Source organism: Anas acuta, chromosome 24 (assembly GCF_963932015.1).
Source record: "Anas acuta chromosome 24, bAnaAcu1.1, whole genome shotgun sequence".
Taxonomy (NCBI): Eukaryota; Metazoa; Chordata; class Aves; order Anseriformes; family Anatidae; genus Anas; species Anas acuta.
Genome location: NC_089002.1, coordinates 1,428,842 through 1,442,291, shown reverse-complemented (window position 1 = coordinate 1,442,291; position 13,450 = coordinate 1,428,842). Strand labels below are relative to the sequence as shown.

Sequence of the window (13,450 nt, the reverse complement as noted above, 5' to 3'; positions counted from 1 at the left end):
CAAGTGAGCTGTTGTGCCTGCAGCAATGTCTTAGCTGCTTAATACAGCTGTAAAGTTGTGCAGCTTTTTATTAAACATAGACTGCTTAATTTTGTGCTTGAAATAACCCATTGGGCAGTTTAAAGGAATGCTTCTATAAGGGAATAACTCTTGATGCTATAAAAGAAAAGGGGGCGAGTGGGGAAGGATCACTGTAGCGGCTGAGTTGGTGGCCATGTAAAACCCCTGTGATATCCCAGCTCTACATAATAATTTTAAAGGTAGTAACACAAAAATTTGCAGCCTCAATAGCAGCTAGAAAGGCAGGACAGCTGCACTGTGCCCATCCAAATGAAAGCTGTAGGGTGCTGGAGGAGCATGGGCTTGCTGAGCCCCCCAGCGAGGCTCCGGGTGCTGTGCTGGGGAAAGTGGGGGCGAGGCCTGACAAATGGCTGTGGGGCTGGAAGTTTGCCCTGCTGTAGGTTTTGGTTCCACATCCTCTGCCGTGACAGCCAATGCCATACTAGAGTTTGTTTAGGCTATGGCCTTTGAGCTTTTCCAAGCTCTCCAACCAAATTCCTTTCACAAAGCCTAATAAAGTAGGGATAATAGGGCTACCAAGATGGTGAAGGCCCCACAGGGGGAGGCGTATGAGGGGCGGCTGAGGTCACTCGGCCTGTTCAGCCTGGGAAAGAGGAGACTGAGGGGAGATCTCATCGTGGTCTACAGCTTCCTCATGAGGAGGAGTGGAGGGGCAGATGCCAATCTATTCTCTTTAGTGAGCAGCGATAGGACCCACGGGAATGGTGTCAAGCTGAGGCAGGGGAGGTTCGGGCTGGCATCAGGAAGAGGTTCTTCACTGAGAGGGTTGTCGTGCACTGGAACAGGCTCCCCAGGGATGTAGTCACGTCACCAAGCCTGTCAGAGTTTAAGAGTTTAAGAAGCATTTGGACTGTGTGCTTAGTCACAGGGTCTGAATTTTTGGGTAGACCTGTGTGGGGCCAGGAGATGGACTCGATGATCCTTATGGGTCCCTTTCAACTCAGGATATTCTATGCCCAGCTGTTTTTCTCATCCTGTTGGAAGTTAAAACCTTATCTCTTGTACCAGTCTGGGTCCTGCATCCCTCCCCATTGCTAATTAGTCATATTTCAGTAAATAAGCTGAAACCTCCCCCTGTGCTTTGGCACTCGGGAGCTCCTGGCCGCTATGTCCCAGAGGTGAGGCAGCTTTGTGCTGGGCAGAGACTGGTGGGGCCGGGGGCTGCTGGGCCCCTTGTCCCCAGCTGGGAGCTGGCAGAGCCCCTGTGTCCCCCTGGCTGTCAGCTGCGTTCCTTCCTGTCAAACAGTGCGTTACCCTACGTGGTTCTCAGGTGGCTTTAATCACACATGGACCAGAAACATCTAGTAATGCTAATGGTGAATCTGACATCTGAAAGTCCCTGGTTTGATTTTCCTGCCGGCAGTAGCTTCAGGTGCAGAAGGTCTGTGCTGGCTGTCGCATCTGGTTGCTGGTGCAATGAGGCTGGTTCTTCAAAGCTTCCACTGCTTTAAAGCTTCATGCCAGCGTGGGGATGTTGCTCGGGTTGGCTTCCTTTAGCTTCCACTTCTGGGCCAGTGGCTCAAAGAAGAAGGACATGGGCGAGATGAGAGCACAGGCTCCAGCAAAGAGGAAAGAGCAGGCATAGGTCTGCGTGTAGTCATACAGCCACCCTGCAGGAGGAAAGATCGTTACTAAAGCTGTTGGATTTTCTCACTGAAAATCTTTTGTGAGGTGTGCGGGAAGTGAAGGACGTGTGTTCTCATTTCAGAATGCCTCCGATATTTTCTTTAGGTTACCTTAACTCTGCGTGCCCGTGGCTGTGCAGCACGGACAGCTGGTGCCTGATCAGGTAGGAGAGTTGTGATAGGTGTAAGTGGCAAACATGTAGGATGTTCTTCCTGGGGCTGATGTTGCTGGACCCTTGTAGTGGAAGTTGATTTTAATCTGATGGAATTTAAATTCCCAACTTCTTCCTGTTTCAGTAAGTGGGCAAGTAGCAGCTGCTGCAGCAGACATTAGGTCTCACTGGTAATGAGATGACTCCTTTGCAATGTCTGCGCTGCAGTCTCTGGATTCCCCAGACCTGCTGCCTTGTGAGCAGACCCAATTTAACACAACCTGTCTAATATGAAAGATCCCAGACTAAGAGCAGGGAGTGAACTTGCTTAAAGGTAGCTTTGCTGGCACTTCAAAGGAAAACCTACATTCAGTAGAGACTCAGGTATCTGCAAGGGGGCAGACTGCCTTTTAAAAATGGCCTTTAAGCGTTTTGTTTGGTTACATCATATCATCTAGTATCTGGACATTCAATTTAAATGTGCATAATTCCTCTGTTTGCATCTAAAATATACAAAGCAATAGGAGTTGCTACTGTGTGTAATAAATTCTATAACGTACTCCCAAATCTAGCATATGGATGCACAAGGTGGGTTAGCAGCAGAGTGACCAGCTGAGCTAGATCTGCTACTGGTGTACATCAGAATTCCTCCCTGACATCCACGGGTTTACACAATTTACACCGGTGTTAGATCTGGGTCTGAGTCTGGGATTCTTAAAACTGGAAAGGAGTGGAAACAGCAACGTTGTCCCAAGAGATCCTGGCTTCGCACTGGGGCACTGTTCCTGCTGTACCCGTGAGCACCCCAGCACTCAGTGGGAAAGGGAGTGATGCTGCTTGGGATGTGGCTGTGTGACTGGCAAGAGGTGCTGACGTTTCCTTCCTGCAGATTTGTACGGCCATGGCGTTCTGTAGAACGGGGGAAAGGCTCTTGCTGCTTTGCTCTACTGCTGCTTCCCTGTGGGCTTGCCAGAAGCATTTGTTTTCTATTGTCCCATGCTTATGCTGTGAGGTTTCAGCACTGTTTTTTTCTCAGGGATATTGTTTGAGCCCTGCATGTGCCTTGGCCAGAAGGCAGAGCCAAGAACTCATCATGGTTGGACTGGATGATCTTCAGAGGTCGCTTCCAACCTTGGCCATTCTATGACGGTTCTGTCTGTCAGAAGGGGACCCTGTGGTGTAGGACATGGTGATGCAAGTCCTGCTTCTGGGGTCCCGCTCCAGGGCCCTGGATGTTGTGCAGGGTTGTTTATTTTGAGAGGTGGGATCAATTTTTCCTGCTTGAAAGTCTGTGAGATGTGGACAAGGGATGCTAATGTAGTCATTTGTAAGATGTAGGTGTCCAGGACAGAGTGCTCTAGTCGTGGAGCTCTGAGTATTTCTATTATTTTTTAAAATTGCCTTCTGGATATTTATAAATGTGGGATTTTATTTTATTTATTTATTTTTTTTTTATATAAGCTCAAGCTAGTGCTGAAGCACGAGCATAGCCTCCTGGCTGGCAGAGCAGCGATGGTGAAGCCTTCACCACCAGACGTCCCAGCCTTCAAAGCTCCCTGAGCAAAAAATAAAAGCAAATTCCTGCTGCAGAGAGCAGAATTAGAAGCCAATGGTCTGCAAAGTCTAACAGAGCAGCAGTTTTGCAAGCAATGCTGGTAAATCCCTGGCATGTAAAGTGGTACAGTGCAAACAAGCGCTGCACATGCTTCTGCTGTGAACTGTGTGTGGGTTGTTGAAATTGCACCACTGCTCTGTGATCAGCGGAGGGATCTGGCACCTCTGGGTTTTGTTTATTACAGATGTCCTAGCAGCAATATCTAGCGTGAAGAGACAGGCAGAATTTAGGTGAGAGCATCTAAATGTATGTGCCAATGCAGCTTTCAAATGATTCCTTCCTCTCCCCCTTCACTGCACACGTGTGTTGGGGCTGGAGTTTTTGTGTGCTGGCTGCTGGATTCTATTCTATAATCCTGGATTATGCAGTTTGTTTGTTTTTTTCCTTTTGCAGCATGAGTTACTGATTTGTCCTGTTTATGGAAGTAAAATACACTCTCCCTCCTTAGCTTGATTGTGGCTTGCCAAAATAATGTTTGTTTTGTCTTGTTCCACTTTGGTTTTGCTTTTCAGAAGGGCAGGATCGTCCAACAGTGCTGGCAGGCAAACAGCTGTGAGCAAGCTGTCAGGCTTCTCGCCCTGGGCTTTCAGTCGGGCTGGCTGCCTCCAGACTCAAGGGCTTTAAGTTAAACAGATTTGCAGGTAAGTCACCTTTTCGTTGCATTGTGATTAGGCTTTGCTCTACTGTGCAAAATAAGTGTTTTTTAATGCGTGTGTTAATATTATGTCTTGGGTTTCACTATAAAAATTTGTCTTCATAAAATTTTAAAAATTGTACTTCTGAAGTCAAAGTTTTAGGAAAGTCGGCAGCAAAGACACTAAACCCCAAGATCTTACATAGCATTTAAATCCCATCCTGTATTCTGCAAGGAGCAGCTGCTTTTGGAAACTTAATCAGTAGTTTCTAGTCCCATTCAGTATTCATGCTTAATACAGCTGTGTTGGAAGAAGAAAATTGCAGAAGAAAAAGAATTGGAAGAGAAAATTGCAGAAAACTGAGAATTATCTTGTATCACAAACCTAGATCCTGATCTCTGAATCATTTCCCTCTTGCTCTGCTTACATTGAGACGGATCAGCAAGAGTTTTGTTTCTTGGCTTTGTTTGGCCTTTATTTATCCCATCTGTATTAAGAAGACTGATTTCTGTGCAAGGCCTTTTGCAAGAAACCTGCTTGCTTTACAAAATCCAGACATGTTCTTGCAGTGAGTGGTTAGCATCTTCAGAATGCAGAAGGTTTCCAATTAGCAAAAATACATTGGAAGCAGATCAAAGTGTAGCTGCTGTGTTAGCGTGTATGATGCATGGATAAAGGATAGCCAACTTATTTCTTCTTGTACTGTCAGAGAATTTACTCAGATGGTTTTACAGGTATTGCTTTGTGGTGGACATACATCTTGTATCAGCAGAAGAGATCTTCCCCAGTATAGGCTATGTATCACTGTGACAGTGTAAAGCACACTGTCAATGAAGTACTTAACTTGCTTGAAATTGCATCCATACACAGATTTTGGCCAACCTAGAAATATTGATTAGGGAAATCAATCTTTCTCATGCCTGCAGTACAGCAGGCTTGCTAAAACTTTGCAGCACGGAGGTGGTATTTCAGAATACTTGGCAGTTTGGAGCCAAATGTGCCTGCAGGCGTGGGGCAGCTGCCAGCGCGGGGCAGGGAACAGCAGAGGAAGAACGGTTTGCCAGGTTTTAGTCTGAGTCCAGGGCACATCTGCTAGCTGAGTCGTGGGACATCGTTCACACCAGTGTTTGACCTTGCAGCTTTTTCTGTTCACTTTCATTGTAGGAACAGCTGAGATCTTCGTTCTGGATATGAGGTGTGACTAAGGGTCAGGGAAAGGATGAGTTTTGTCCTGGCCTGGATGTGTGGAAGAGAATGAGCCCCTCTTGTGAACAGAAGCTCATTTCTGAGTGCTTGAAATCTGCCAGATACTCAAAACTGTCTTGGTTTCCTGGCAGAGAGAGAAGAGGAAAGGCTTTTCATCCTCCTTATCTTTGGGCCCAGGAGCTCTCATGGCTAAGTAGTGTAATCTTTTTCAAAACAGATTACTGGGGCTTCGCTGTGCATTTCAGTGCCTCGGCTTGGCGGGGCTGCTGCTGAGTCTGTTCGAGCCTTGCCTTTATCAAGCTGTCTTCACAGAAGAAGTCTTCCCTCCTATCCCTCTGTTTCTAGCTCAGTATTAATAATGCGTCCTTGGTGGTAAAATCTGTGGTAGTGTGGTCACCATTGATCTGCTGTGGTCAGGCTTATAAAGGGGGGGAGGGAGGGGTTGGAGGCCAGCATCCTTTTTCCCATGCAGCTGTTAGACTGCTGGTTGGGCTTTGCAAATTCATGAGCAAAAATATTGCCTGTGTGTAAAGATAATGTTCTTAAATATGCTTTTTTCTACTTGGACAGAAAGACCTTCTGTGGATGCTTACGGGTAGGCGAGTGAACCAGAAGTACACTTAATTGGTGGATATCTGTGGTGGGTATATATGGTATGTAATGCATGAGTTACCTGCTAGAGGAGGTCCACCGATGGCTGCTATCCCAGCAAAGAAGGAAGCAAATCCCAAGTAGCTGTGGAGTTTTGGCACACCAACAAGATCGACCTGATTGTAAAACCAAATCAGTAATTATCGGTAGGGTTCATGTGAATGAACAAGGCACAAAGCACCTTTTCTCGGGAGTTTCCTTTCCAGCTGCTGTAATGTTTGGGGAGGACTTTGCACATGTGATTTAGCCTTGAATCCGCTCGCCTCCTTAAGGTCGGTGCTGAAATTACAGGGATGCAAGGTGCATGGCTCTCATCTCGCTGTTCGGGCAGCTCCTGAAACTGGTGATGCTGCTGAGGCTTTGAGGAGGCTGGTGTAAAATCTGACTGCATTCCATCCCGGGAGGAAATCCCAGATTGTAATATTGTTTCCCTATCCAGATCCTGCTGTAACTGGTCTGTGTGTTACAGATAATTCAGGGGTTGGGACCAGATATTCACAACGCTCTGGTTTTGCCTGAGTGCTTGTAAATGAATGGATTCATTCTGGTTCCCAGGAGCTGGAGCCATCTCCTTTAGAAAGGAGGATGTGGGAAGCAATTAGCTGAGTCAAATCACTGACAATCTGCAGCAGACTCTGGGTGCTTTTGTTGCACCTGGGCTGTGCATGCCAGTCAGCCAGCTGGGGGGGAGACTGGGGCGGAGACTGGGGCTCTCGAGGGGCTCAAACTGGGGGGTCTGGAGGGGAGACCCCTCTGATGCAAGTCTGCAACAGCCCAGGGCACTTTAGCTTTAGGAAAAGGTTGTTAAGGATTTTGTGGAATATTGCTGGAAATACTGTGTATTATTATTATTTATCATTATTTAAAGAAATATCCTCACCAGCACGGGGAGCACCAGAGCCAGGAATCCACCACAGAAAATGGCAAAGGCCACAGCGTAGGTCATGAGCAGCGGGAACGTGGTGGCCAGAGGGCAGAGAAGGTTGGTGATGCCGCAGAGCACCAGGTAAGCTGCGTGGTAGTGGTACTTCTTGGTCCAGTTCTGGTCGGCGATCCACCCCGAGAGAAGTTGGCTGACTGTCTCTGTGATGCCTGGGGAAAAGGAGGTCATCGAGCCTCAAAGAAGATTTTTTTTTTTTTTTTTTTTTTTTTTTACATTTTTTTCCCTATTTTGTGAAGAGCTGTGAAATGCATTCCGCCTGCCACTTGCTTTAAGGATGTGGCCACAAAGGGCTGCAATGCCAAGAAGCTGCAGGAAGGCATTTTTAGGCTGTTGTAAAATTCATGCTTTTTTCTTTACCTTGGTGCCTTCATTGCCTGTGGGTGCACAAAAGTGGTATGTAGAAATTCAATTAAGGGCTGTGCACTCAACAGAAAACTCTGAAGTGCCTTCAGTAAAAATAGGAAAGAAAGGTTTGTCACTTGATCTTTTTCAAGATGAAGAAAAAGCAGACTACTGAGAAGCGTTTGTGTGTGTTTTTTTTTTAAGAAGCAAAAAAGGACAAAAGCCCAGCTTTTTTTTTTTTTAAAAAGGATCAGCAAACCTTTCATACTTGATTTAACGTTTCCAGATGCCTTTTTATAAACTAAAGGTGAAAGGACTTGTAACTGTCAGCTCTGTCTTGGTGACCCTCCTACTCTTAATTCAAAATGTCAGATGAATGGCTGTGATCTCTTTCTAGACACTTCCACAGCATGCATAATTTCTAAATGTTATACAGCATTGTAGAAGACAAATTTATTTTTGTATAATAAAATATTTTATCATGACTGAGAATGGAGCCACTTTTTTAAACCTGATGTGACTTCATTGTAATGCCTTCTTTATGTTGTTATTTTTGGGGGCGGGTGGTATTTTTTTTCCCCCCTTTCAGGTGAATATGCCAAATCCAAATGGCTAGATGCAAATTATTAGTGTGTTTTTGTTGTTTTTCTCTCCTAATACCGTATTTCTCTCTGCATACATTCCTGGGTCAGACTAGAGGATCCGGATTTCTGTGGGTTTAAGCAAAGCAGGGAGATTTGTGGGAAGGCTTGGGAGGACTGCTAGCACCTATGCAATTTGAAACTTGTGTTTGTTCATTGCAGAAGGGATGGGTGATCATCTGGCTTAGGTTGAGAGAACCACCCACCATGTGAGAGCAACTTTGTACTTGTACAGAAGGCGACACTATATATACAGAATGGGGGGTAAGGGCTGTGAGCTCAAGCTCTTTCATGAAGATTTATTCTAGAACACATTTGGGACTATTTCTTGGCAAGATTTGTGTTGTATTTCTTTCCTATTTTGGCATCGTTGTAATTATAAATGTGTTTAAAAGATTCTTTTGCTTACCAGCCACTGAAATGAGGTAAGAAGCATCCATGCTGCTTATGCCCAGCGTCCTGGCTCTTGCTACCAGGTGGAAGATGGGCACGAAGTAGGCCAAGTGGCTGAACAAAAAAGACCATGTAAAAATGCAGAAGAGGGGATCCTTCAAAGGGGAAAAGTCGAGGAGAGGCTGTGGATTTTCTTCTTCGGTCACTGGGAGGGGTTTACAGCTACTCTTGTCCTCTCTGGCTATTTCTGGGGAGCTGTGGTCTGCAGGGGCTTTCTCCAGCCCTTCCGACGCCTCCGCAATTGCCGGCCCAGAGATATTTCCACTGCAGCGTGCCGTGGGTTGCTCTGTGGTGGGCAGGTCCTGTGTGTGGCCGAGCTGCACTCCCGTGCCAGGGGCTTCATCCAGGTGTCTAGCAAGGGTTTCTGAATCTTTTTTTGGCACTGAAGACTCACTGTCATGGCTTTTAGCAGAGGAGTGTTGAGGCAGCTGGGTGCTGATGGGACGCAGCAGCATGCTGGAAGGCACGAGGTTTAGCATGATGCCTCCAAAAATCAGGAGAGTACCTAAGCAAAGACAAAAGATGCCTTTTTTTTTTTTTTTTTTTAGATCTATTTTTAGATAGGATGTAATCCATGTTGGATATGGAGAAAGATGTAAAGAGGTAAAGGTGCCTTGCCAGAGCCGCTATTCTGGCTTTTGGGCTGGAAGTCCCTTTCTTTCTGATGCATGCAAAAAGAAAACAGAATCTGGGGAGGAGGGTTGGTGCATCCAATTTTAGTTTTTAAAAAGAGCCTCAGGTGCCTTCTTCACCCCAAGGAATGTGGAAATTGGGAGATGTGCTCACCTTGCCAGCCATAGGAATCGATGAGAAGCTGTGTGAAGGGTGCTATCAGGAACGTCAGTCCCATTCCCGAGCGGGCGATGGCGTTGGAGAAAGCCAGCCGCTTCCTGCAGCGCTTGGCCGTCATCACCGCTGCTGCCTGGTAAAGGCAGCAGAACCCCATGCCTGCGGTACGGGTGGAAGTGGGATGTTAGTGCCAAGAAGTGGCTGCTTTGTATCGTGAGGTCTGGGGATTCAGAGGCATGCTGTCCTGAGCTTATTCTCCCTGCAGTGAAAGTGAAAATGAAAATGGGGACTGGCTGCTGTTGCTGTCAGTGGAGAGCAGGATTTCGGGCATGTTTAGTGACCAGGGTTTTTGAGGCTGTGCATTTTCACTAAGGGATTAAAAGGCCAGGATTTGTGGCATATGTTGGGTCCAGGGGAAAACAAAACAAAGTTAGTGTGGTCTAACATGTTGGAATTGGTATCTTATGGCACAAAGCTTTGGGGTGTCATGCAACATCTTATGGAAAGGGGCTGGTGGCAGTAAAGGGGCCGGTGACAGTGGGGGCACAGCCTGGTTTAAATGAGCTGCTTCTGCTCGTGTGTAGCAAGGTCCCCGTGTGCCCGTCCGCCGCAGGCAGCTCACCCAGGAGGAGTCCCATGGAGATGCAGAGGAAGGGGACGCTGGTGGCCTGCGTGCTGAGCAGGCAGCCGCCACTGACCAAGCCGGCCCCAATGATGGAGGTTGGCCGCTCACCCAGCCTCCTGCACACCACGGCCACCAGCGGGGCTGCAAGGGAAAAGAGGCAGAGCTCTTGTGCCCAAAAATGACAGCTGATGCTCTGCAGGGCCTGGAAATTTGGACCCTGGAAATCTGGGGGAAGAGGACGGAATTGAAGCCCCGAACTTCCAGATTCCCTTAACCTGTTTCTTGATGCACAACACAGCTCTGATGAATTATTCAGCAGCTGGTTTGATTGGAGATATTAATAACGCTGCTAAGAGTGAGGATTTGCTCGTGTCCTCTATAACCAAGCAGCTACAGCGAGGTGCTGTGACCCCATGGCTGGGGATGGAGGTGCCACCCCCAGAGCACCCCGGTGCCCCTTCCATCAGAGCAACCCGATGCTGCAGAGTTGCTCACCTCCCAGGAACCGCAGCGAGGACATGATGGAGCCGATCCAGCTGACTTGCTCCGAGGAGCCCCCCACCTCCTCTTGAAAAGCCACGAAGAAAATGCCAAAGGTCTTGAGCATTCCCATCACGAGCACATTGACCTGAGTTCAGATCAGAAGCAGGTTCGGTGCTGCAGGGGACAGGTGCTACTTTCCTACTGCTTTGTGTGCTCCCTTGTTCTGGGTAATTTGTTGTGTTCTGGGAGAAAGAAACTGTGAGGAGGGGTGCAGTGGGTGTTGGGGAATATTGTTAGGGTGGACTCGTGGTGGCCACGTTGTGCTTTAAGCTCACCCGAATCCTGTGCAAAACTGGCTTTTTCAAAGAAAAAGCAAAATAACACCAGAGCTTAACTCTGCTAGTGTGTTTTGCTTTTCAAATTGTGTTTTTAATATTAAATAATAATAATAATAATGAACAGGTCTCAGTGCTATGAAACATTGCCAGCAGAGGATGGGAGATGAGTGGAGCAGGAGTGGGTGTTTGCCAGCCCCATTTCCTAGGCTGGCCCTGTCCCAGGGCAAAGGACAGTTGGTGCCCTTGATGTCCTGCCTCCCTCCTCCTGGGGCTGGGGTTAACGATTGGCAGCTCTGGACCCTGCCAGATCCACTCTGCAGTGGGGTGGAAGGGGGGAAGGTTTCCTGCATGTCCCGGCATTTCTAGCTGTGTGATGGGGTTTTCTTTATTGCTGGTGGGGGGGGGATCGCCTGGGCTTGGGTGCTGGTATTGAAGCACATGGCATGGGGGTGTGCAGGACCACTGCTTTCCAGGTGGGATTTCGTGGCTCCTGCATAGTTATAAAACCAGTGTGGGGACAGAGGCGGCTCGGGGGAAGTGAGGATGTGTTATCTATCCTTGTGACTGGGGCCTTTGGTGAAAGAGCTTTTTGCTCAGCCAGCAGCAAAGCAGGGACCGCTGTCTGCCTGTCTGCAGTGTGGCAAAGCACTTTCTGTCCCTTAGTGATTGCCTATCTTATTTTGCCATCAGTCGGACAGGATTAGCCTGTCCTGCATGCACCAGACTTGAGACTTTCCACAGACCCCAGCTTCCAAAGGTTTTAGATGAGTTCTCTGCTTACCAGGAAGAAGTGGAGCACCGCTACCCATGCCCACCCTCCACCTGTGCCTCGGCTTGCGTCTCCCGTCGCTGCCGGTGGCTCTGGCTCCAGCTTTTCCTCTTTCCTTTCCCCTGGAAATGAGAATTTTGGGGTGTAGTAGCTCCTTGCTTTTGCAGTTAACCTGTGAAATGCTTCCCTGAGAGCATCAGCTGCCCTTGAACTCCCTTGGTCCTTTCCCATTGAAGAGGAAGCAGCATTTTGTGTTCAACTTGAGAAAGCTTTTGAGGATGGGTGCAGCTTTTACCAAGCTCTTTTCCAATGGATATTAGTTGCACGTAATCACTGGCTGCAAACAGCTTAGCCTCCTTTCTCCTTCCTACTAAATTGCTAAAGCTACTCGATATTCAGTGATTTCGAGTGACAAGCACCTCCCTGCTGATTCAGAGCACACTTCTATGGCTTTAGAGCACAGGTTTGCCAGACGTTGGGGGTTCGCTGTCTGTCTGTTACCAATCTTTGAGCTCTCAGGGGAAGCTGTCCATTTCCCTCCTTTCTCTGCTCCCTTCCTTCCCATTGCCTCCCCTGTGCTGCACCTCCTGTGGTGGGGTTGATAAACCCGAAACTGTTCCTTACCGTCTTGCTGCTGCATGCTGGAAAACCTTCCCTGAAACAGCAGATTGCAAAGACGAAATCGTCTCTTCCTTTGCTCCAGAAATGAAATCCCCACATTGGGACCTGCTGCCCCCAAGTCTAATCCTTCATCTGTCTCCGGTGAGGACAACCGAGGCAGGACGTTCGCACTGGGACTTTGTGGACGCAGCCTTCCTCCTCCGCACTGCCTCCAGGCCAGGAGTCCCTCCCCTTCCCTGGCCGGGGCTTTCACTGAGCAGAAATCCTGCCTGGAGGAAATGGAGCCTCTGGAGGAAAAGCCTGCAAGGATCCTGCTCCAGGCAAGGCTCCGGGTCCTGCTAGACATGGAGTGGAGCAGTAGGTGGCAATGGTGGCCTGAAGCTAAGCCGTGGGCGGCTGGCAGCCACCCAGCCCTTGGCCCCAGAAATAGGAGAGAACCTGGAAAACTTCGTGTTTTACAGCCAGGGTGCTCCTCAGTGGGATCAGGGCAGGAGCTGGAGCTGAGTGCATTTGAGTTGGCTCCATGCCTCTGTTGTAAATATGCACAAACTCCAAGCAAACACAGCCGCTGTGCTTCATCCTCCCCATTTCGGCTGACCTGTCACCCCGATGGATGTTCCTAAAATAAGATGGCACTTTCGGATCCTGACCATGATCTGTCCCTTCCCTGCCGTGGCAGAGCAGGCAGCGCTCCAGCTCCCTGCAGGATCCCAGGACAGAAAGACAGGGTTGGATGGACGGGTAAATGAGAGGCTGGGGAGAAGCCTTCACTATAGCAGGGCTGGTGATGTGTGCATTGGGATTTTAGTGAAGTAGGAGGGGGTTTGCAGTGCATGGTTTAAGGGCTCAGAGCACAGCAGGTCACTGTGGCCGGGGGTGCTGGGGAGGAGGCAGCAGTGGCAGCACTGGGTGCAGTGACTGCGCTCCAGATGTCCAGGAGGAACCGCTCTGCCTCCTCGGCTTGAGCCACGCTGCGTGTGGCCAGGGAGCAGATTTGGGTCCCTGTTAATGAGTGCAGTGGTCCCAGGGCTCGTTACTGGGAGCACCGAGTGCTGCTGTGCTCTTCTGTGCTCGTTGGAGTGCTGAAAACCAGCCACATGTCCCATCCCCTTGCCTTTTTGCTCTTCGAGGGACAACAGCTTCTGCTGGCTTTTGGCTATTTAAAATGTGCAATATTACTCTCTTCTGAGGAGATAAGCCTGGAATTTGAGTATCAAACAACAAAGAAAAGGGGGGAGGGAATGATTTAATAGTGCAGAGCTTTGTGTGCTGTGCCTTGATGGTGCTGGAAACACAAGACATAGATGGGAAATTAAATTGCTCAGTTTTGGGATGTTCGTAGCACCCAAAAGGGAGGTTTGAGGAGCTGAGCACAGACTGGGGTGCCCGAGGTTGGTGTATTCATTACTCCACAACTCAGGCAGGCTCCCTGTGGTGATTTAGGCACATGGCAGCTTTTCATTTTTGGGACAGGTGCCTGT

The 13,450-nt window shown here is 48.5% G+C and overlaps 1 protein-coding gene across 3 annotated transcripts; it reads right to left on the bottom strand.

Annotated features, from left to right (window-relative positions):
• Positions 1-1,341: 1,341 nt before the first annotated feature.
• SLC16A4 (solute carrier family 16 member 4) lies at positions 1,342-12,299 on the bottom strand. Of its 3 annotated transcripts, none has more exons than XM_068659577.1 (9): positions 11,973-12,292; positions 11,361-11,470; positions 10,254-10,386; positions 9,756-9,899; positions 9,131-9,292; positions 8,301-8,849; positions 6,846-7,057; positions 5,988-6,081; positions 1,342-1,691 (listed from the first exon to the last, which is right to left on the bottom strand). In XM_068659577.1, the coding sequence occupies exons 1-9, from the start codon at positions 11,986-11,988 to the stop codon at positions 1,537-1,539; spliced, it is 1,575 nt and encodes a 524-aa protein (XP_068515678.1). In that variant the 5' UTR covers positions 11,989-12,292; the 3' UTR covers positions 1,342-1,536. The 3 variants fall into 3 exon arrangements, with proteins under 3 accessions (XP_068515678.1, XP_068515680.1, XP_068515679.1); XM_068659578.1 differs by lacking the exon at positions 1,342-1,691 and adding an exon at positions 4,661-5,438 and having other exon boundaries at positions 11,973-12,299; XM_068659579.1 differs by lacking the exon at positions 9,756-9,899 and having other exon boundaries at positions 11,973-12,297.
• Positions 12,300-13,450: the final 1,151 nt, after the last annotated feature.